Consider the following 24083-nt stretch of genomic DNA (forward strand, 5'->3'; position numbering starts at 1 on the left):
GGGAGAATGGGGTTGAGCAACTTAGCAGCCATGATTGAATGGCAGAGCAGACTTGATGGGCCGAATGGCCTAATTTCCGCTCCTATATCTTATGGTCTTATTCCAGTAGAGATGGTGCAGCAGTTAATTTGGAAGACAATGTGAATGTTGGGCCACTATTGCATGGGCATTGGCGTACAGGAATAAAGAAGTCTTGCTACAATTTTACAAGGCTTTGATGAGACCATATCTGGAATAGTGTGTGTAACTTTGATCTCTATATTTAAAGGAAGGATATACTTGCATTGGAGGTGGTCCACTAAATTGGTACTTGGGATGAGGGGTATTCCCATGATGAGAGGCCGGGTACATTGGGCCTATATTCTCCGTAGTTGAGAAGAAAGAGAGGCGATTTCATTGAGACATACAAGATTTTGAAGGGGTTTGACAGGGGAAATGCAGAGAGGTTGTTTTAGATTCCCTGAGCAAAAAAAAGAGTCTCAGGATAAGAGGCCGATCATTTAGGACTGAGATAAGGAGAAATTATTCACTCAAAAGGGTTGTGAATCTTTGGAATTCTTTATCCCAGAAGACTGTGGATGCCCTATAACTGAATATGTTATAGGCTAGGATAGACAGTTTTAAAATTTTCAAGACCTCCGAAATTGTTATTGTAGTGTTACGGATGGGGAAAATGCAGGTTAACTTTCCCTTCTCAGTTGACTACCACAAGATGTACTTTGGAGGAGTGTTTTAACCCCCCTTTAATGCTGTGACTTTAAAAGAACAGGCACGCATGGGCTTTCTTGTAAATTTAAGTCAAAAGAAAGGATAATCGTTGATTTTTCACAATACCCAAAATGTGAACACAATTGATAGACAGATTTTTGGTCTCTAAGGGAATCAGAGAATGAGGAGCAGGTGGGGAAGGTGGAGCTGAAGCCCTAGATCATCCACGATTGTATTGAATAACAGAGCAGGATCGAAGGTCTACTCCTGCTCCTATTTCTTGTGTTCTTGAGAGATCAGCATGACAACAAGTTTTCTTGATTAAACCCCCATGACAATGTTATACCATTAAAATAGAGGAAAGGAAAGTTGGAAAAAAAATTGCAACAGAGGAATATAGAGTGGTTTTTTTTTTAAAAAAAGTAGGGTGATGACATCTGTTAGAAGGACAGGTACCCAAGGCAGAGCCATTTACAATGTCAGTTGACAGGGCAGTCTGAAAAAGGCAGTAATATAGTGGAATAGGGTCAAAGAATTAAGGGATAGGTCTCAGATGAGCTCAGAGAACTTGAGGGAAGGGGAAAAATTAGAGATGGATGTGGGATCAGGGCTAGAATAGGGGAGGTAAAGTTTGGTTTGGTGAACAAGGGGAAGGGGTGAAGCAGCAGAGGCATATGAATCTTAATAACAAAGAAGTTGGAGTTCCTTGAATTTGTGGGAGATAAGGGTTGAAGAGGCTTGGGAGAAGGGGTTTAAGGAGATGGCTGGTAGCACAAAAAAGTTGCCAGAATTCAGGGTTTATCTATGAACCTGGGAGTAGTGGACAGAAATGGTGAGGCTTGAAGTTGTCCAAGTGTGTCAGAAGTAAAGGAGAGATGAGGGAGCATAATTGACAGTTGCATTTGGGAGGTTGAGGGTTCAGTGAGTAACTTCGGGGAAAGTGCTTCTTTCTAGCGCTGGACTGCACTGGATTTAAGGAACTGGAATTAGAATAGGATTAGGTTACGTGGGTGTGAATGATACAAGGAACTGGTGGGAGGTGGCTTGGTTAAGATTGAAACCATGCGGTTGGAGTTGCTGTTAGATGGCAAGGTCGAAAGGGCAGCTGTGAATATGAAGGAAGAGATAAAAAGGAAGAGGTTTTGTGAAAGCAAGGCGAAAATAGATATTGAAATCAGAGGTTAAAAAGAGTTACTCTGGTGTAGAGGCTGAGGGAGAGAAATAAAAAGGATCTTGGCAAAACAAAGAATGGGGTTTGGGGCCCACAATGGCAGTAGAGAACATGGCGACATGCTTGAAGGAAAGCATGCTGGATGAGGGGGAAAAAAAGAGTCCAAAGTGTAATTTGCTGATAAGGGACATCTCAGTGGTTCGGTGGCGGAAAATATTGTCAAGCTGGGGTGGGGGGGGGGCTTCAGCAAGGGGCAAGGTCTTGCCACCCATGATCCAGATTTCACAGACAAAGCTCTGTCTTACAATTAGCAGTGACAGGTTGGGAGAGGAATCAGAGAGGGGGAGGTTGTGGTTGGTTGTACGGGGCAAAGAACACAAGCAAAAAAAATGAAGGCATGTCTGGATAGAAAAGGATAGAATACAGGAGAGAAAGAACCAAGAAAAAAACTGGGAAATGCAGCATCCAATTTGAATATCGTGATATTCCATCAGCCTGAAATATTAACTCTCCATAGATGTTACCCTGGCCTGCTGGTGTTTCCAATATCTCCTGTTCTTTTTTCCTTGTCAAGCATCTACAGAATTTTATTTCTACATTTATCTATTACCTAATCTGAAGTATATGTGAATGCCTCATAATCAGTGTTCCTTTCAATTAATAGTCATGTTCCTCCAAAGTTAGAAATATAAAACAATATTTTAAATCCAAAATAACAGTTTATTTCCATTCAAAAAGGTTTTCCTGAGTCTGACTACTTAACATTCTAGATAAGACACAGCTCTAGACACAGTCCCATCCATGGATTTTTGGACAATGGGTAAGTTTATAGGTTTTTTTGTGCATTATTATGTGTTTGCAATGTTACAAATGTTATTATTTGCACCAAACCTTTAGCAGCTGAAAACATTCAAAGTTGAGTAATTTCACTGTTACTGTTTCTCCTTTCTTTATTGACAGCAATTTACTTTTTTGATCGATAGATGTATGTCTGCTTGCTAATTTTGGGGGGCTGGTTAGCTTAGTTGGCTAGAGTGGATCAGATTAACGCTAACAATTACAGCTTTGATCCCTGTTCCAGCTGAGGTCGAGTCAGCCTGCCTCTTTGCCCTACCCGCAATTAAAGAAAAAAATGGCACTCTGCTGTGGTTCAGCAAATAGTCACCAAGGACCTGCCTTTGGTCAGAGAACTCATCATACTGCATTTCCTTATTTTGACATTGCACTGCTGTTTTTCAGATTATGCTATTTCAACGAATCAAATGTGACAGAATTTTCATATGTAACACAGTCAAGTGGTAATGGACCTACAAGAGACATGATTTTAATCATGTAGATCAAAATTAAACCTTGTTACTGTGTTTTATATTTTAGAACGGCTAGCTTTGCATTTTGTTGTCAACCTTCAAATGTGGCATTATTTGCTCCATTATCCCAAATAGCTAACCTACTATTCGATTTTAAAAAAGTTAGAAATTCTTCAGTTTATTTTATGAAATCTGATTGGTCTGTCACTTTTGTAAAATATGATAGGTAACCTGGACCGGCATCAAATGAAATAAAAATTAGGTGAAATAGGATGCCCTGTAAAACCATTCAAAAAGTTGGTAAAGGTGACAAATAATTGAGCTGATCCACGAACAATTTTATGTGCTAATGGTAAATGAGCAATCATTTCCAAGATAAAAAGGGGAAATGCAGGAAAAGCTCAGCAGGTCTGATAGCATCTGTGGACAGAGAAACAGAGTTAATGTTTTGAGTCCGTATGATTTTTCTTCAGAGCTCAATAATTTCCAAAGATCTATTTAACAGCTCTGTTTTTCAAGCATTTAAATTATGGAGTTCATGGTTAAAATTGGCTTTGTGAAAATTAATTAGGTGTGTGGTGGACTAGCAAGGGAAGAAATAAATGACATAAGATGTGAGCAAGACACATAAATAAATTTATAAAATATTTCTACATTTGATTCCTCAGTGCAGAGGAGATCCTTTTTTAGCTCAAAAGAGTGCAGAAACTTTGCAAACTGCTGTAGCCAGTATCCCTGGCTGTGGAGGAAGTGTATATATGCTGGGACACCGTTCTTAGTTGTTGTCTATTGACTCTTGCTGAAAGTGCATATGGGCAAGAACAAAATGAAACTTAACTGTGATACCCTAAAACTGAACACCTTGCTGATACTTGATTTCCAGTTGAATAATTTAAAGTTGAACAATTAAGTTTTTACCATTCAGGTTTATTTTACTAGATCCAATTTTGGTGTTCTTCACTTCCAGAGAAGAATTCCTCCTTGCCAATAATGGAAGATTCTGCTCACTAGAAAAGGCAATAAAATAAATTGTTATAATTCTTTAATACATAAAGCATGATATATACATAAATGTTAATTTGCTATACTTTGGATATTACAACTAAAATGAGTTCACGAAAAATTAACTATTAACAATCCTGTGTGACGGAGCCTACAATTTGAACAAACCATTGCAAACACGGAGCTGAATACCGTTTCAAATTAATAAAGCTGGCTCCTTGGACTGGCTGAAGCATAAAGTGACAAACTAAATTACAATTGGTAGAAGTTGTACATTGCATCAAATATGCAATAAATTTAGCAATTTTAAAAGCAACATCAGCAGGAAGCTGCAACTCTATTATCTTCTTATAGCATTGTGGATGGATGGGGTGGAAAAAGGAGACAGGTCTCTTGGGTAAATAGTCACATCCATTCATGGAGTACTACTTACCACCTAAGAGAAGCAACGCTTCGTAAATCAAAGAAATTCATCCCACTCTATTTCACATAGGAATAGTACTGATGGAGAAATGCACTGGTATGAATTCAACATTAAATGGGAGGTTAAATATTATAGATAAAGCACCAGGGAAAGGTTATTCCCTGAAGAAGAGAAAATTATTAAAACTGCATGGTGTACAAGCAGATGTGCCATTGGTTATTCACTTTTAAGTCTAAGGATATATAGTGTTACAGCGTATGGATTAACACACCATGGCCGGGATTTAATGGAGCTTGCCAGAGTGGCCATGATGGTGGGGAGGCCGGGAGGATCTGGCAGGAGTACCCACTTCTCTGGTGTCAGGAAAACTGTCTTGAATTTAGTGGGGGATGTGAAGGACCCAACATGGGAATCCCATCCACTGGCAGCATTTAAATCAAGTGGCTCATTAATGAGCCTAAAGCCAGTTACCCCCAAATCCACCGGAATTTAATAGTGGCTCAGGAATTTAATGGAACTCACATGGGTTTCCCGAAGGCCGCCCAGCAAACCCTGTCTGGTTTGCCAGCACCTGACCAGGCAGATCCCTTGTTCAGAGGCACTCAGTGCCCACCAAGGAACCAGGCCTCAGGTGGAGGTGGGGAGTGGTGCGTGTGGAATGCCACCCCACTGCCCTTGCATCTAATCCCCCTTCCCCCCGCAAGAGATGTCTTCCCCATGAACCCCATCCCACCCAAGTCACCTGCCTTCAAGATGGTCCCGGGTGAAGGCCTCTGATCATTACCGGCAGCAGCCACAGCTCCTGACGGTGCTGCCAGCAATAGAGAACAGCCAGCTGCCAATTGGCCTGCAGCTCTTAGGGCCGGGGTTTCCACACTGCTGCAGACTCAATCCAACAGAAGGCTTGACACTGTCCAGTTGAGGAGGGGGATGGTGGGGGTAAAAAAAAAAGAGACCTGCATCACTGGAACTAAATTCCTCCCCATTTATTACTAGAAGCATTGATTTACAGGTTACTGGATATTAACTTGGTTTCATTGAAGAGTTTCCTGGAATTTCAGTATTTTTAAGATTCCGCACACTTTCAGTTATCTGTATATAAAGGCTGCAGTGGTCTCAATTATTTTATATATATAAATGTCCTCCAAGTTGTAGAGATGAAGTCCTGTCTTCTCATTGAGGACACCCTCCATCATGTTGTGTGGCACTACCATCATCCTAAGTGGGATAGATTTCAAACACATCTAGCAGCTCAAGACTGAGCAACCATGAGGCGCTATGGACCATCAGCAGGAGCAAAAATGTACTCAACCACAATCTGTAACCTCATGGCCTGGCATATCCCCCACTCTTCAATGAACCAGGGTCAATCTCCTGGCTTGGCAGTAATGGTAGAGTCCAGGACGGCATACCAGGAGCAGCACCAGACATACCTAAAAACGAGGGGTCAACCTGGTGAAGCAACAGCTCAGGTCGACCTGCTTGCCAAACAGCATAAGCATAAGACCATAAGACACAGGAGCAGAAATTAGGCCATTCGGCCCATTGAGTCTGCTCCGCCATTCAATCATGGCTGATAAGTTTCTCAACCCCATTCTCCTGCCTTCTCCCCGTAACCTTTGATTCCCTTACCAATCAAGAACCTATCTATCTTGGTCTTAAAAGCAGCATGCAAAAGATAGAGCTAGGTGATCCCGCAACCAAAGAGTCAGATCTAAGCTCTACAGTTCTGCCACATCCAGTCGTAAATGGTGATGGATAATTAAACAACTCACTGGAGAAGGAGGTTCCACACATATCCTCAATTTCAATGATGGAGAAGCCCAGTATGTCAGTGCAAAGGCTAAGGCTGAAGCATTTGCAAGAATCTTCAGCCAGAAGCGCTGAGTGGCTGATTCTTCTCCACCTCCTCCAGGTGTCCTCAGCATCACAGATGCCAGTCTTCAGTCAATTCAATTCACTCCATGTGATATCAAGAAACAGCTAAAGGCACTGAATATTGCAAAGGCTATGGGCTCTGACAATATTCCAGCAATAGTACTGAAGACTTGTGCTGCACAACTTGCTGCGTCCTTTGCCAAGTTGTTCCAGTACAGCTACAACACTGACATCTAGCCGGCAATGTGGTAAATTTCCAGGTATGTCCCGTCCACAAAAAAGCAGGACAAATCCAACCCGGCCAATTATCACCCCATCAATCTACTCTTGATCAGCAAAGTGAAGGATGGAGTCAGCAACAGTGCTATCAAGTGGCACTTGCTTAGTAATAACCTGCTCACTGACAGTCAGTCTGGGTTCTGCCAGCTCCTGAACTCATTAGAGCCTTGGTTCAAACAGGACAAAAAGGACTGAACTCGAGAGGTTAGGCAAGAGTGACTGTCCTTGACATCAAGGCAGCACTTGACCCAGTGTAGCTTCAAGGAGTCCTAGCAAAACCGGAATCAATGGGAATCAGGGGGAAAACACCCAGCACAAAGGATGATGGTTGTGGTCGTTGGAGGTCAATCATCTCAGTTTCAGGACATCACTGCAGGAGCTCCTCAGGGTATTGTCTTCAGCCCAACCATCTTCAGCTGCTTCATCAGCGACCTTTCACCATTCACGACTCTTCAGATGCTGAAGCAGTCCATGTCCAAAGGCAGTATCACCTGGACAACATCCAGGCTTGGGCTGACAAGTGGCAAGTAACGTTCTTGTCACACAACTGCCAGGCAATGACCATCTCCAACAAGACAAGATCTAACCATCGCCCCTTGACGTTCAATGGTACTGCCATCGCTGAATCCTGCACTAACACCACCCTGGGGGTTACCACTGACCAGAAACTGAACTAGACTAAACCTTTAAATACTATGGCTACAAGAGACTAGGAATCCTGTGGTGAATAATTCACCTCCTGAATGCCCAAAGCTTATCCACCAGCTACAAGGCACAAATCAGCAGTGTGATGGAATACTCCCCACTTGCCTGATGAGTGCAGCTCCAACAACACTGAAGAAGCTCAACATCATCCAGGACAAAGCAGGCCATTTTACTGGCATCCGATCTACAAATATTATCTCCTGCCACCACAGTGGCAGCAGTGTGTAACATCTACAATATGCTCCGTAACAACTTACCAAGGCTCCTTAGACAGCATTTTCCAAACCCATGACTGCTACCATCTAGGAGGGCAAGGCAGCAGATGCTTGCACTACCTGCAAGTTTCCCTCCAAGCCACACACCATCCTGACTTGGAAACATCACCTTTCCTTCACTGTCGCTGGGTCAAAATCTCAGAACTACCCCCCTAACAGCACTGTGGGTGTACCTACACCACATGGGCTGCAGCGGCTCAGGAAGGTAGCTCATCACCACCTTCTCAAGGGCAACAAGGGATGGGCAATAAAAGCTGGCATAGCCAGCGATGTCCAAATATAAGAAAAAAATGGCATAACTGTGGGAACTGGAATTATTGATTTGAGCTCAGTAATAGATTTTTGGAGTTTAGTGCATTCGGTCGAGGCAAGTGTAGAAATACTGCCTCAACGAGAAGTCCTGTCTCCAACTTGTCAGGCACTTTCCTGTTAGTGCATAAGTTGTTAACTATTTTCTGACCAGAGTTGAAATTTCCATTTGTAAAAACAGTATAAAGGGAAAATAAAACATTGGAAAACCATCCAGATCAACATGGGCTGGAAACAAGGTTAGGTGGGGTTGGGGAAGACTCAGGTAGGCAGGTTGCAGGGCAGCAGCAAACAAGTCAATGAGGGGACCATTTTCTTTTTAAAAAAAATTCATCCATGGCATTGCTTAGGGCTATATGAAGCACAAAGCAGTAGCCTCAAGAGTCAAATGTGACCTGCTGCCATTTTATGTTTATCAAATTCCAACCCATCAGATCCAAATGTAACAGAAATCAGCATGTTGCATAAGTACATGGCACACACTATGCAGCTTTTCTTGTATTACTAGGAGATCTCTAATGGCATTGCACTTGATTAGTCAGAGGCTATGTGGTGGTATTAGCTTATTTGTTTAGAAAAGCTTCCACTTTGAAGACTTTTGCAACAGTTGATGGAAGTATTTTGACCAATGGTGCAATAATTAGCACTTGAAACACTAACACATAGATTGGATTTTCTGAACTTCCAAGAATTCATGTTTGCACTGCCCTGTCTTTGCTTCCAACTGGGCTTCACTCACTTGCCTAATTCAAACTGAAATTGCAAACAAAAAAAATTCATGTTTTGTTCAAATGAAACAGTTTATTAAATATAAAATGAATATTAAATTTAATATATCAACAATTCATATTATTGCTAAAAAAAGGCATGAAATCACAGCTTTGTGCCTTGCACTCATCAGGATAGCTCACGAGAATTTTCCCAACAGTAACGGGAACAATTTGCATGAAAAGAGAGTGCTGATTGGTTGGCATGTGGACTCTGATTGGTGGAGGCATTGCCAAGGAGAATGCAGCATGGAAGAGTTAACTGCCCAGCTTTGTTCAAATTCAAACATGGCAGGTTGACTCTGACTGGTCAAGGCATTGGCCTGGGGAATGTTCCAGGGAATGACTTCCCCAAGCTTTTGTTTTGTTGAAAAAGGTGCAATGTGTGGAAAAGTTCCTTTTGTCTGCAAAGGACAGGCCGTGTGTTTGAATAGCCATACTTCGATCCCAGCTGATAAATCTTATTACTTAAAAACATTAAGCTGTAATTATCCATTAAGTTCAATACTGGGTGAACAAACAACTTTTTCACAATACAGTTAAAATTTAATACAGAATAAAATCCATGTATTTCCAGAGAGCAGTCGAAACTATAAAATTAAAATTCATATACACTTTTTTTTCCCATTTGAACTAAACCGCTCAAAAGAGAAAAAAAAACGAGTTTCTGACACTGACGATTAGCTGGGAACAAAATATGGGTCACCAAAAGGCTATGAAACATTTCAGTCAAACAGGTTTCCCAGAAGTCACTTTGAAGCAATGATGTTGTAAGAATTACTCACGCTAGAACGGTCAGCGCTTCCACAAGCTTCTGCCCGTCACCAGTTAAATTAAGTGACGGCCTCAAAGGTTCAGGCCAAGGCCACTGTCCCATCTTCTTTCCCTTGGGGTCTTTCACCACCACTTTCCTACAACTTCCTAGCCTCCCCAGGGCTATTAAATATGAAGAGATCTATCAGGACAGGAAAATTCATTCAATGAGATTTACAATCCATTCGCCTCAGTGGGATTTGAATGGCATTTGCCCTAAAAGTCATCCACTACTGATCTAATGTAAGGTCATTCTTAGAAGATACTTTTTTCTTGTTTGTCACTTCTGTCTGCATGTCTAACTATGAGCATTTCAACTGCACAGCTGTTGCTCAAACACAATGCAACAATTTTTCATGCTTTAATTTCATTAATATATCTTAGAAAAATCAAAAGCTACTAAAACATCGACTGCTTAAGCACAATACCGAATAACTACGTCACTTTCCATTTATACTTAGTTGAACAATTACATTATGCGGAGTTCCAACAAGGAATTTCATAAAACAATTGTCCTACATGGTCCATAAGTATATTTACTACTTAAGGGCATGGTGATATCTTTTGCATCTCAACATCCAAATTAGTAGAGTCCCAATTTAACTTACCCTTCAGTTAGTAAATTAGGAAACATATTGTTATCCTTCTATCTTTGAATAAAGAGTTCAATACCAAAAATCACAAAATAACTACACCCACAATTTCACAAACAAGGATGGCTACACAATAATCAGGCAAAATAAGGAACCCAGAGGGTTAATTGAAAAAAATAATCAGAATTTCTTCAAATTTTCTTATACAATGGTTTTTGCAACTTACACTGTATAGGGAATCTGGAGGTTAGAAATTTCATATACATACACTTGGCAGAAAAAGGCAAGTTCAAATGATTTACCCCATGTAACAGACTTTAGATAGAACTAATACTCACAATTTGATGCAGCGAGAAAGATTTTTCAGAGATTTCAATGCCATTATTGCAGCATATCTGCTTATAGATAGCATGTGCCATGAACATTTGTAGCCAAGGTGATGGCATTAATTTAAACAACATTTCTATTTCCTCTTGATTGTAATCTGTAAGGAATTACAAGTCTTAGTTTCTATTATGATAGTTATTTTGGAGCACATTCACATCATCCCCCAAACCAAGTCAATAAAAAAAAGATTTTATCCTCATCTTTCATTCATTTTACAACATTATTTTGTTTTTGAAGCTGTCAGTTCATTTTTGCTGAACCAATGCAAATTAACAAAATTATTACAGAAGCTGAGAAAATAAATTCAGAATGGGTTTTCAGGACTATAATAGATTGAAAATTGTTCTCACCTTGACAACATATAGGAATGTAAAACTGTAAATCATCCCAAGCTCTGCCAGATAAGGATCTCCCACGTAGCCTATTTGCCAAAAGCCGATATTCCACAACTACTCCTAATATGCCATGCAAAATGTAAGCTGTTTCACAGGAATCTCTCTGAGCAGGAAGATAAAGAACAGTTAAAATGAACCAATGTATAGTCACCTCTGATGGCTAGCTCAAGTTCAAATAAATCACTTTAAAATAAATGCACATTATGTAAAAGGGGCCTAAACTAGTTCCTAATCCTTCGGAGTTTGAAAGTTTAATACACTGTCTGCCCTAATCCAGTACCTAGTGCATTTCTCCATCCCTATCCAGAATTATAATTGCATAATTATGCTAAAAATATAAAACCATCAACTGGTGATTGTATTTTTTGATGCAAGCTGGAAAAAGTAAAACAATTCTCAAATTCACTTGAAGTTCACATTCTTCACATGCACACCCAGACAACTTACATAGATACTTCCAAGACAATGCATCAGGTCAATGTATTAGATATAAGGAAGTCACTGGAAAACCAAACTAACTTGTTGTAATTGATTAATTTTACTCACGTCATTTGGTTTCTTAACCAGTGCTTTAGTTGCTTGAAGAACACAATCCAACAAAACACCAACAGGATTTGTCATTACATCAGAGTATTCCAAGAAAAAATTTGCAAGGACAGAAGGAGGTATGGTACGGGAACACCCATAGTTTGCGTTTTCATAACAGCTTTTACACAGCAAAAGAAAAAAAAAGTACATTTACATCTTGTCAATCTCAGTAATTGTGGCCCAGTTTTTGATAAAGGAAATAAACTTAAATGTACAACCAAGAAAGAGCTTGACACATGATTTTCTATTGTCAGAGTCAGATTAGCATTATTCCAACAGCTATAATACCTGAATTTATACAATGCGTTGTGTTAAACATCTCAAAATAGTTTCCACATCGAATTACCTTTATATAAAAATGACTTTTCCTATGTAAGCAAATGCACTAGCAATCTCTCAGTTCATCTGTGCTTTACTTGGTAGCAGTAACCCAAGGAATGTTGACCAGTAGACAATCTTATTCTATGGAAAATGCTATGGGAACTTAAACATCCCAGGTAGACAAAGACTCCATTTCTAACATCGCATTAAAAATATTCAGCTGGAATGTCAGTCAAGATTACCCACACGTCTCGTGTTGAGGGTCAAACCCACAATGTTTTAAACCCAGGGTACTACCACAGAAGTAAAGCTAACACTTCATATCTCCATTGCTGTTTGCAAAAATCACTTACACATAACAAGATCCCTTATCAAAGGTATTATAGTGTTCATTCCAAGTTACCTTTTATTTAAAGCCTCTAGTTCTGCTTCAAACAAGTCAAAGAAGTACTTTAATAGCAATCTATAAAATGGCTTCAGTTCTGAAATGGATAGTTCTCGATTTGATGGCTGATGACAAGGTTCTTCATCATAAACACAGGATCTAAAATTCCAAATTAAAAGTTCATTTATAAATTAGTGATGGAAGAAATAAACTATCTTTGAAAACAGAACTGCTTACAGCAACTTGGCTTCTTATTACAATAAAAAGGCTTCAAGATATTGAGAAGTGTTTTTAACAGAAAAGTTGAAAATTTAATACTCTTCAAATCCAATCATAGATTCAGATTACTTGAAATATCTTTTGCTACATGTTCTAAAAGATCAATTCCTAAAAGTGCATTTTCCTGGTTATTCATAATTTTGTCAACACTATTGTTGCGTTAGTGCAACAGCAGTCCATTGACACTTTCTTACTTTTCCTAGTTGACATTGACATTTTAAAAAAAGTAGCCCAAAATTATTAAAATTAAGATAAAAGCAAAATACTGCGGATGTTGGAAATCTGAAACAGAAACAGAAAATGCTGGAAAAACTCAGCAGATCTAACAGCACCTGTGGAGAGAAAAAAAAATTCATACAGACTCGAAACATTAACTCTTTCGTTTTCTCTCCACAGATGCTGTTAGACATGATTAAAATTAAAAGGGTTTTCATGGGTCTATGTATTATACAGAAAGTCAATTTTCAACATATGGTAGTAAATTGTTGACTTTGCAAGACACTATGACAGTATTTTGTCAACACACATCTGCGCAAGGCATCAAGGTAATATTTCCAAGGTAACTGAATTCAGAGTGGCTAATTACCTCAAAGTACAGTTCAAACAGACCATTTAGAAATTCACGTGTAAATGCAATGCATACCAAACAAAAACATGCAGATGTTACAGCACAATTACCATTGTAAAGTCACAGCCAGTAAATATTTCTGTTTAATGCTTTACAAATTAAGTTTCTTATATATCATGTAAAAGTAGTTCTGAAATATGAAAGAGCTCCTACAGATATGAAATCTGACTATTTGTAATACAAGCTGATCCCACAGAACTAGCCTTTCAACATCAGCAACAGCAATGGGGAAATTCATACACCTATATATAAATTGAAGAGCAAGTGTCTAATCATGCACCTATAACAAACCTAGCTTTTTTGAAAAAACTTTTAAATGGCATATAATCATTTATTTTTTGAAATTGGCCTATACTCAATGCAGACAAATGATAATCTGCACTAATAATGAAAAAGTCCATAGGTTTATGTGGATAGCTTTGTAAAAATTCTTGAGATGTGGGCACCACTGGCAACGCCAACATTTGTTGCTTCAGCCCCAATTGCCCTTGAGAAGGTGGTGATGGGGAGCCACCTTTTAGAACCGCTAGAGTTTATCTAGTGCAGGTGCACACAGTGCTGTTAAGGAGTTGCAGGATCCTGATTTTGCAACTTCTAAGGAAATTGGGGCCCAAAGTGAGATTTCACTTTTAAAAGCTTATTTTACGTTGTAGTGATGTACTGCAGGCAGGGAGGTGACTGGAGTGATAATAGCTCAAATCAGCCCAGCCTCCTGGCATCACCTGAGTCTGTGATTAAAGTGCACAATTCTATTTCGAGTATTATTGATGGACAAAATGGAACCAATATGATTTGGTCATAATCAGCTTTTACCATCAGCACCATATCTTTTAAAATTACAAAACAACATTTAGAAAGGATTCATTAGCATACTTTCTTAAACAAAAGTGAGAGCCAAAAGTGGAGAAAACCATATTTTAAAATGAAAAAATTTGTGCAGTAGTCATACATGTGAAAAATACTGTCAATCCTGATATTTAGACATGTACAATTTTCTTACCTTGTAAGTGACTCCAAAAGAAACAAACTTCCTTTCTTACAATTGGAGCACTGAAGAATCCCCATATAATAACTCACAATCGAAGACGGTTGCCATGGTGGATGATGAAGAATTAGAGTTTGCATGATGCTAATGAACTCATGTAAAAAACCGATGTCTACAGTACCCTACCATGAAAACAAAATGATTGTGATTCAGTGGACACCCAACAGTACTGCACCATTTGAATGGAATGTATCTCTTTTTTCACCTTGCAAGTCTTTGGTGATAAACTTACTAATTATAGAAAATGCTAAATATACACAGTAGGCCAGTCAGCATTTGTAAAGAAAAAATACAGATGACCATTGATGTTAATAAAACGCCCTCTCTCTTTACTTTTTTGGCTAAACTGCAATGCATTCCCAGAATATTAGATTCCAGCATTTGCAGTTGTTTTCTTCTTGCTTTAGAAATAATTAGCTGTTCTTCGTACTCATGACTATCCTAGTGCTAAGCTCTGTTCCACAATTCGCCTGATAATGAAGCAGGTTATGACAGCTCCTACAGTACCTGCACAATATCCAGGCTTGAGCAGAGAAGTGGCGAATGGCTTTTATGCCACACAAATGGCAAGCAATGACCATCTCCAAGATTAAGCCCAATCACCTCTCCCAACCTTCAAATGCATGACCATGGAGTCCTCCACTATTAACATCCTGAGGAATAGGATACTAATGGCCAAAAACTTAACTGGACCAGTAAAATCAACAAACTTGCATTCATATACTGCCTTTCATGTAATCAGACAAAAATGAATAGAGCCAAAGAAGGAGATATTAGAATTGATGACTAAAAGCTTGGTCAAAGAGACAGGCTTCAAAAAGCATCAAAAAAGGAAGATAGAGAGGTTTAGAGAGGGAATTACACAGCTTTGGTTGGATGGCTAAAGGCATATATGCCAGCAGTGGGATGAAAGATGTAAAAGAGGATACAGCTGGAGGAACAGTTCTTGAAGAGCTGTAGCGCTGGAGGAGAATACAGAGATAGGTTGGAACAAGGTAATAAGGTATTTAAACATGGGGTAGGATTTTTTGGAGTCGTTGGGAAAGGGAAGGCGAAGCCAAAAGAGGGTGGCAAATGCCTTCTCACTGCAAATCCTGTTCACTTGCCAGCCAGTGGGGTGACTGATCACTCAGTGGCCGGAAGCAGGCCATGAGGTGGTGGCTGCATTGTCACCCAACGTGGAAGGGAATGCAGGCGCCATGCTTGAAGGGTAACAAGCACAAACCTGCAGCATCTTCTGGTGGTAGTCAAAAATTATTTGCATGTTAAGGGAATGAAGTCCCTTCCAGTTAACAAAGTCCGCTGGCTGGCCTGTAGGATCTTTGATGGCCCTCCTGTCTAACAGGATGCTGCTGGTCTTCATAAGGTTCCTTGTTTTGAGGGTGCCTGTCTTCAGCATTGAGGGCCTCCCTCACTCTCTGCAACACCACGTTTCGCAGAGGGTAGCACACCACCACTATCTGGGAGATCCTTGCTGGAGAACTTTGAAGTGCCCCATAAGTTTCCACCCTTGCAGGTGCAGAAAAGCTATGGCAGCTAGGAGTGTCCAAGAATGCATACTATGTGGCTGCTCCCAGGGTAACAAGCACAAACCTGCAGCATCTTCTGGTGGTAGTCAAAACTTATTTGCATGTTAAGGGAATGAAGTCCCTTCCAGTTAACAAAGTCCGCTGGCTGGCCTGTAGGAGTTTTGATGGCCACATGCATGCGGTCTATGAGACTCTGTACCCGAGAAGATCCATCAATGGCACCAAATCTACTGGCTTTTGATCTGTCTACGTCAGTTTGGAAATTTATGTACTTGTTGGCCCTCCTGAAGAGGGCATCTGTCACTACCTTGATGCAGTGAAGTGTGGCTGATTGGGGGATGCAATGCATGCTGCCAGTGGCCCTTGAAATGAAGCTGGGGCATAGAACTTCAGGACCACAGTGATCGTAGAGCCACTGGCATCAGATGACCACCAATATAACCGGAGCTCAACTTCTCCACCTTCAGGGCACAGATTGGTTAAGGCCTCTCAGGAGAAGTGCAGTCTGGGGTGACACTTCTGCTTTGACATCTAGGAGGTAGCTCATCCTTTGTAGAGTCTGGTCAGAGGGTACCTTTATGTCTGCACTGGTGTGCAAATGGCCCCCATTGCGGCCTTCTGCCCCATCCCCCTCATTAGAGTGTCCTGCATGTGGCCAAATGGTTGCTGAACGGGACCGGAAATTCCAGGAAAGTTAACAGAAATTTGGCTAGTTCACCAAATTTTCCGTCCCCCCTGAAAATCCCAGTCCTAAAGTTCAGATCAGTGTACCTGCACATCTCCCATCTCAAGTTTTCCTCCTCAGGAATGCATGATGTCCATGCCTCCTGGGCACTGCCATTCTGACTGGGACACCATTGTAGTAGCTGCAGAAACTCTGCCCAGCTACCCCAACAAACCACCTCCCCACCGAGCAACCTCTCTCAGGCCCCCCCTCCAATGAGCCCCTGCCAAGTGTATGATCTCCTCAATTAATGGCTGCATAACTCGTTTCTAGGAAAGAAGTAAAAAGCTTCACTGCATGGCTGCCGAATGCAGCAATAACAACTGCTTTCACCCTTTAAAAGCTGCCAAAGCTCCAAAAGCCACCCTCCCATGTGCTTACCAGAAAACAGGGGTCAAAATAATTTCTTTTTCTCAGGGGCTGCTTCTTGATTTTGTGGAGCTACTTTTTGGTTTTCAGGGACTCCAGTTTCATTTTTATCAGCTCGTTCATTTGATGATGTAGTCATGTAGTAACATTACATTCTGTATTTGAGTTTTTTTTTTAAGGTTTCCATCCTTTGGTAGATAAGGCAGCGCAAATACCAGAGATTATTCATCTATTTTAAATCTTTCAACTTAGAATCTATAAATATGATGCTTTTGTTAATTTATAAATAAATCTCCCAAACTCTGTTCCCAAAATGAAAATTCTAACTTCTTGGCACAAAGTAACTTATTGGAAATGAGTCTCATATCTGCAGCCCCTGTTAATATTAATTGCACCAAGTAGCACTCTCCAGCATCAGTTGGCTTTGTTCCAATTTCAAGTTTCTTTCCTTTCAATACTTCTGTTTAGGAACATAGGAAACAGGAGGAGTACACCATTTGGCCCCCCAAATCCACTCCACCATTCAACTATATCATGGGTGATCTTCTGGCTCAATGCTATTTTCCCGCACCATTCCCATATCCTTAATAGCTTCAATATCTAGAAAAAGTTAAAGAGGATGTCATTCACTGAGCCAATATAACATATCAACTTTTAAAAAGAGGCAAAAATCCAAAGGATTTATTAGTCAGGAGCAGAGGGAGGACACCCAAAGCCCTTCCCTGCTCACTCATTCAGCAGCCTCACTTCCCTGCCGCCGCAGTTTCTCTCTTCCCCGGCTGCCTATCTCTCTCCCACCGCTGTCGCTCCGGTGCTCAGGCTCATGTGCCACCACTCGCTTTCCCACTGCTCCTCCAATCTCAGGCCGTTTCTTATCCATGTTTGCTGCTGATATGCTCACTAGTGAGATGCAGTTGAGTGATCAGCAGCAAGCCTGGGAGAAAAACAGCCCATGATTGGCAGAGCAGCTCCTCAAATTCTGTCACTTCCACATACGGGGGAACATTTCTCTCATTTGTCACCCTCGTCACTGATTTCTCGCAGGCTTTTGGTAGGTCTTTCAAGGATGTATTTTCATGTCAACTCCAATCTTTTGAAACCTGGAAAAATCCGCAAAATTGGGTTCGACCAGCTCATTCACAAACTCAAAATGCCTCTCCAATGCAAATTTTGGTAATGAGAAGCATCCCCTCGCAGCTTGCTGATCAGCGTAAAATTGGGGCCCAGTGTGATAACATAAGGGGCCTGACTTGACTGCATCTCATGCAAATTTACGGACCCCAAACTTCATTGCCTTCCATTTCTGCACATAAAATCCCGCCTGAGAATTTTTATTTCAAGGCTTTGGTACACAGGAAGCTGATGAGGATTAGCAGGCACAGGAGGAATGATGCTTGTGTGGGACTTGGCATAAGTTAAGATACAGGCAGCAGAGAATTACAGACAGTATGTCAGCCATGAGAGCATTAGAATAGATGATTTCAAAGGAGATTTCAAAGGTATGGATAAGCTTTGAAGCAGATGGATATGCATCTCAAAAATCTCGCTCAGATAGCACCTCCCTACCTCAATCATTAAGGAGGACACAAAGAGAAATATTGTAACATCACTATCTCCAAGGGCAGAATTTTCCATTTGACATACGTCCGTGAGTAAAATGACGCGCGGTGACGTTGGGCGAGAGTCCTGACGTCACCGTGTGCCATCACGATATTTCGCTGCGCGATAAAATTCGATGCGCATCAGCCCTTATTTAACGGACCACTTAAGGCCCTTTAGTCTTCAATCGATGCCGATTTTTCGCTGCCCGTGCGATCTTCGGGTCGGTGCACGAGTGCAACGGACAGGCGGGTAGGAGACATTTGTATTAACCTCATCCACGGGCGGGATAAGGGGGCTTGGTGGGGTCGTGAATCTGCAGTGTGAAGTATTTATTGGTGAAAATTTTTCAAACTTGCTTGTGTGATCTGCAGTGCTTCAAAACACATCCCAGCGGCCTTTTCAGGACTCTTAACTTTCAGGTCAACACTGAGCAGAGAGGAATCTTTCCTGGGCCTGCAGGTTTCAGAAAGCCTTCCCTTAGCCTGGGTATGGGAGCTGATCTGTCCACTGGAGGCACCTCCTCTGAGGAGAAAGGGAGGGCTAGAAGGGGGAGGAGGCCAGGAGGGCACATTCAGCCTCCAGTGGGGCCACCTTTAGGAGTAAAGTCGCAGGCACAAGGGGCACAGGGCCAAGAGGTAGTCCAAGGTGGAAGGGGCCACAGAAGACACCAATATCCTGCTGCCATGTTATACAGGTGGCAAAGCAGTTACCTCAATATGTCTGAGGTGCAGTGCCAAAGGAGGCTCTGACTCTCAAGGGAGACAGTCAACTATATCTGTCAGATGGGTGGCCCTGAGATCTCCCGTGTGGGCGGTCACCCCATGCCAGTGGCCCTGAAGGTCACAGTTGCCCTCAGCTTCTATGCCTCTGGCTCCTTCCAGGGTGCAGTGGGCGATCTTTGCGGTGTCTCCCAATCAGTTGTCCACAGGTCACAGACGCTCTTTTCAGGCGTGCATTGACCTTCATCCACTTCCATTGGGAACAAGTAAGCCAGACACAGCAAGCCAGAGGCTTCGTGGTGATTGCTGGCTTCCCCCGCGTCCAGAGTGCAATAGACTGCACACATGTGGCCAAAGCATCAGCAGGTGAGCCCGATGCCTTCGTCAAAAGGAAGGGCTTCCACTCCATGAACGTGCAGATAGTGTGATCACCGGATGCTGATTCTACAAGTCTGTGTTAGGTACCCAGGCAGCTCCCACGACGCCTACATCCTCAGACACTCCCAGGTGACGGGGCTCTTCAGTGCTCCGGCTCAGCTTGATGGATGGCAAAGGCTATCCCCTCAGAAGGTGGTTCATGACACCTCTTCGCCATCCAAGAACAGAGGCTGAGCTGTGGTACAATAGGAGCCATGACTCCACAAGGGCTGTGGTGGAGACAGCCATCGGTCTTCTCAAGGTGTGCTTTCGATGCCTAGACTGTTCAGGGAGCGCACTCCAGTACCCTCCAGATCGTAACGTGGTGATAGTGGTTGCATGCTGCGCTCTCCACAATTTTGTGCTGGAAAGGGGGGATGCAGTGGACGATGAAGGCGTCGATGCAGTGTCTATGGCTGCACACGATGAGTCCAGCAGTGATTCCGAGGATAAGCATGCACAGGAAAATGCTGAGGGAGTAGACGCTGGCCCAGGACTACTCCAGGGAGGCAGGGACACCCGGGGTGCTTTAATCCAATGAACCTTCAGCTAGCACAACACAGATGGACCTCCAGGACAAGCCTGGGCTGCCGCCTCGATACTCAACACTTAAGTGCAAAATCTGCCAAGTCAGCAGCACTAACTAAGGGCCTTGTACATAAAGCTGAATGTCCAACAAATCACTCATTACATTTTTCTTAAACATATACATGCAGAAGAAACGAGGCACCCTCAGCCATGGTCACACATCTAGCATTTAATGTGTGAAGCAGAAGTTATCACAAATAGAAAATAATAGTGTAAACAATCAAAAAGAAATTATAAGGATCTAATCTTGAGCCAACACAAAAGGACCAGTGAAAAACCCGTAGTGTGCCTAAGGTGCCTTATGCTTACATTTACAGGTGTTACGTTTTGGTGCTGCCACATTGCTGGGAGTGGCATCTGAGACAGCCTGCTGACTCTGCTGTCCTGTTGGCCTTGATGACCTTGGCAGCCGTCCTCTGGCCCGTGAAGCCTGTGCTGGCCCTGCCTGGGAGGGAGCTGCCGGTTCCACAGCTGGCATCTCCACAGTCGTTGCAGCCTCACCGGATGATACGGTCACTGGGGGAGGAGCGGAAGAGCTGCCGCCCTCATCCGGAGCTCCCTGAGGGGAACCCGCAGAGATGACAGGCATCTACTGCACTGACGTGAGGTCGCTTCGGACCTCCCTGCTCACTGTGGATGGATGTGCAACGAGCTGGGAAGCTTGATTCCCACACCATCTCCCATACTGGCAGTGACCAACTAAGGCCATTGCCGATATGATGGCTTGCTGGTCAGAGCACATCCCCAGGAAGCCCTGGCGGGTCTCCTGGAGTAGGCTCTCCATGAGAGTCGTCACTATCTCCATGGAGGACACATGGCACTTGGACATGTGGCTCATTGCTTTGGTGAACATCCGCGTGGACTCCTCCACCACGGACAACATGCTAAGCATAGCCTCATGTTTCACCCGCAGTCACTCCCGCACAACCGGCTGCGCTTCCTGTCCCTGCTGCGTCACAGACGACTTCAGAGACACATCATCAGGCACCAACTGAGCATGTGCCTGGTCCCCTGCAGTCCTCCGATGATGGCACCATGGGCACTCTCTGTCTCTGCTAGCTCCTCGAGCAAGAGTGAAGTGTCGTCACCACTATGCCCCGGGACACTAGCCGATGTTCTAATTCCCATCGAGGTGCTGGTATCTGCGCTGGTGCCTGCCTCGCAGAAATGGTGTGATGCTGGTGAGACTTCAGGCCCCTCAGGTATGAGGGGGGGCATCTGCTGCTCCTCCTCCCGGCCATGCTCTGATGATCCTGAAAGGAGGAACAAGGACAGTGCATCAGTTAGCGTGCAGACAATGACGAAGTTCATCCCTGTCTCTCCCCAGGCTTATTATGCGCTCAACCTTCCATAACCAATGGCCCAGCAATGTTGCAACAATAACTAATTTAACGATCATCAGTGCTACGGCTGTTGGGAGAATAATGCGGACCTCACTGTTCGGCTTAAATACTGGGCCGTGGCACCCCAGCTTCACCGACACCAGTAATCCTGGGTGCATGGTGTCTCTCCAGTTCAAGGGCCTCCTGCTCAAAGCAGCTTAATATGGAGAGTTATGTCTGGCCCCCTCCAGTCCTCACATGCTCAGCCATGTTATGAGCATTCTTCTCCTGAAAAAGAGAGAAGAGCATTGATTAGGGCAAATCGCACATGGACTCTGTTTGCACACACCACACCTCAACCAGAGTGGGACATATCAGGCTTTCAGTGCCTCCTCACCCCACTGTTACTGATCACTCAGATAAAGATGGTAGGCCTGCTCCCCAACCCCCCACCCTTGGACACATGCTGCCTACATCACATTAGGGACCACACGGTATTTCCTTCCATAGAAAGGAGGTGCAAGCACGTGCAGCGTAGAGGGCAGCAAATGGTTTGTTGCCATGCCACCTTGAGGCTCCCCTTCCACCATCTCATCACCCTGACTAGGACATGTCCTGGAGTTCTGAGTCTGTGCCTAGGTGTAGCTCCTCCAGGTTGCTCCCAAACCAATCATGTGGGACAAAGATCAATACATGCCGCGTTAAATTAGTTATTGTCTCCTCATGACCCACTCAGGCTGACCTCAGCATGGGCACTATCTGCTTGCCCACCCAGCAAAGGAAAAGTGCCCTCAATGATTCAGTGCAGTCACGACACTAAGACTTGAGGGAGGGGAGGCGGGGAGCGCAGAGACTAAGGTTACATGCTTGAAGCGCTTGCAGCACTGGATCCAGGTGCACCGCATCACATTGCAGGAGCTCACCACCTCCTCCCAGGCATGTTTGGTCATGTAGGGGGTCCTCCTCCTCCCATCCTGGGGGACCAATACCTCCCACCGTGCTTCCACCTCCTTGAGGAGGGCAGGAAGGCAGTCATCAGAAAAACAAGGGGTGCCATGGACCCCCACTGGCCTACCCTGCAGCCTGGCCTATCCACCTGAACCCTTCTACTGCAGCCTGGAACTGGCCATTGTGAGCAGCCAACAAAAGGCCTTCTTTTAAAGAGGCTGCTGGGTCACCAATGGACCTGGTGGTCTGTGCATGCCCGCCGCCGTCCTCAGGAGTCGGGAAATATGCTGTGTGGGCTTTAGTTGGCCCACACGTATAAAATGGCAGTGCAGACCCGATCGTGGGTGGTGATCGGGTTCGCACCCACCCGCCCCGCCAAAAGGAAAATCCTGACCCAAGTCGCACACCATCCTGATTTGTAGACATATGTTGCCATTTCTTCATTATTGTTGTTACTTCGTGCCATGGGCGCAACATCAGGAGAAGGCCTGCTAATGCCCTCTTAGGGCAACTAAGGAACAATATAAACTAAACTGGACTAGCCATATAAATACTGTGGCTACAACAGCAAGTCAGAGGCCAGGAATCCTGTGTGGGTAATTCACTTCCTAACTCCCCAAAGCCTGTCTGCCATCTACAAGGCACAAATGTGATGGAATACTCTCCACTTGCCTGGATGAGTGCAGCTGCAACAACACTCAAGAAGCTCAACACCATCCAGAACAAAGCAGCCCGCTTGATTGGCACCCCATTCACTCCCTTCACCACTGACAACCGACGCACAGTGGTAGCAGTGTGGACCATCTACAAGGTGTACTGCCTGAATTCACCAAGTCTCCTTCATCAGCACCTTCTAAACCCAAGACCACTACTATCTGGAATTGGCTTGTCTAACCTTTTCATTTGGAAGGCCACATTTGCATGTTTTTCTCACTCAACGGGCTGATGAGCACATTTCGGAAAGGTAAGGTTCGGCTCAACAATATCAATTTAAAAAAAAAAATGATGAGGTTTTAAGGAAAGAAACAACTGCTGAGCAAAAGTACAGCAATGTCATAGCAATAAATTATTAATTTAAAAAACAGTAAGTATTAAAAATTAGCAGTGAGAGAGGTCAGAGTATGTGGCTCAGTGCCAGTGTCAAGGTGCTCACTCACTCACCCTCTGTGAGTGGGTGCATGTGTATGTGTTGGTTCGCCCCAGATCTGCCAAAACCTCAGACCCCACGCACGCACGCACACACTCACCCCACCAACCTCCACCACCCCCCCTCACAAAAAACAAAACTTCACTCTTCATGGCCCAACATACCTGGATCCCCGGGCTCCAGCACCTTCCTGGCCTGGCAGCCCTCAGCACACTTAGCAACGCTGGTGTTCGCTACTCCTCCAATCAGAGATTGTTTCTGTCTCTAATTTGCTGTGATCCTATCAGCAGCAAACATGGGAGGGAAGCAGTCTCTGATTGGAGGAGCAGCTCCATGCAATCTTCCATTGAACTCACTTGTTTGACCAGAATTTTGTAAACTGGTTCTGGGGGGGTACATAGAGGGGCTTCACAGGCCGCAACCGTCCCACAGGCCGTATGTTGGACAAGCTTGATCTAG

At 43.4% G+C, this 24083-nt stretch overlaps 1 protein-coding gene across 1 annotated transcript in view; it reads right to left on the minus strand.

Annotated features, from left to right (window-relative positions):
• The window catches only part of slf1 (SMC5-SMC6 complex localization factor 1), a 72717-nt gene that overhangs the window by 17250 nt on the left and 31384 nt on the right, over positions 1–24083 (minus strand). Inside the window, exons 9-15 of the mRNA XM_041187076.1 lie at positions 14215–14381; positions 12326–12466; positions 11560–11719; positions 10969–11116; positions 10570–10715; positions 9611–9780; positions 4105–4193 (exon numbers count right to left, since the gene is read on the minus strand). Coding sequence (XP_041043010.1) covers positions 4105–4193; positions 9611–9780; positions 10570–10715; positions 10969–11116; positions 11560–11719; positions 12326–12466; positions 14215–14381 — 1021 coding nt within the window. The remainder of the gene's footprint in view (positions 1–4104; positions 4194–9610; positions 9781–10569; positions 10716–10968; positions 11117–11559; positions 11720–12325; positions 12467–14214; positions 14382–24083) is intronic.

This window comes from Carcharodon carcharias, chromosome 4 (genome assembly GCF_017639515.1).
Source record: "Carcharodon carcharias isolate sCarCar2 chromosome 4, sCarCar2.pri, whole genome shotgun sequence".
NCBI lineage: Eukaryota > Metazoa > Chordata > Chondrichthyes > Lamniformes > Lamnidae > Carcharodon > Carcharodon carcharias.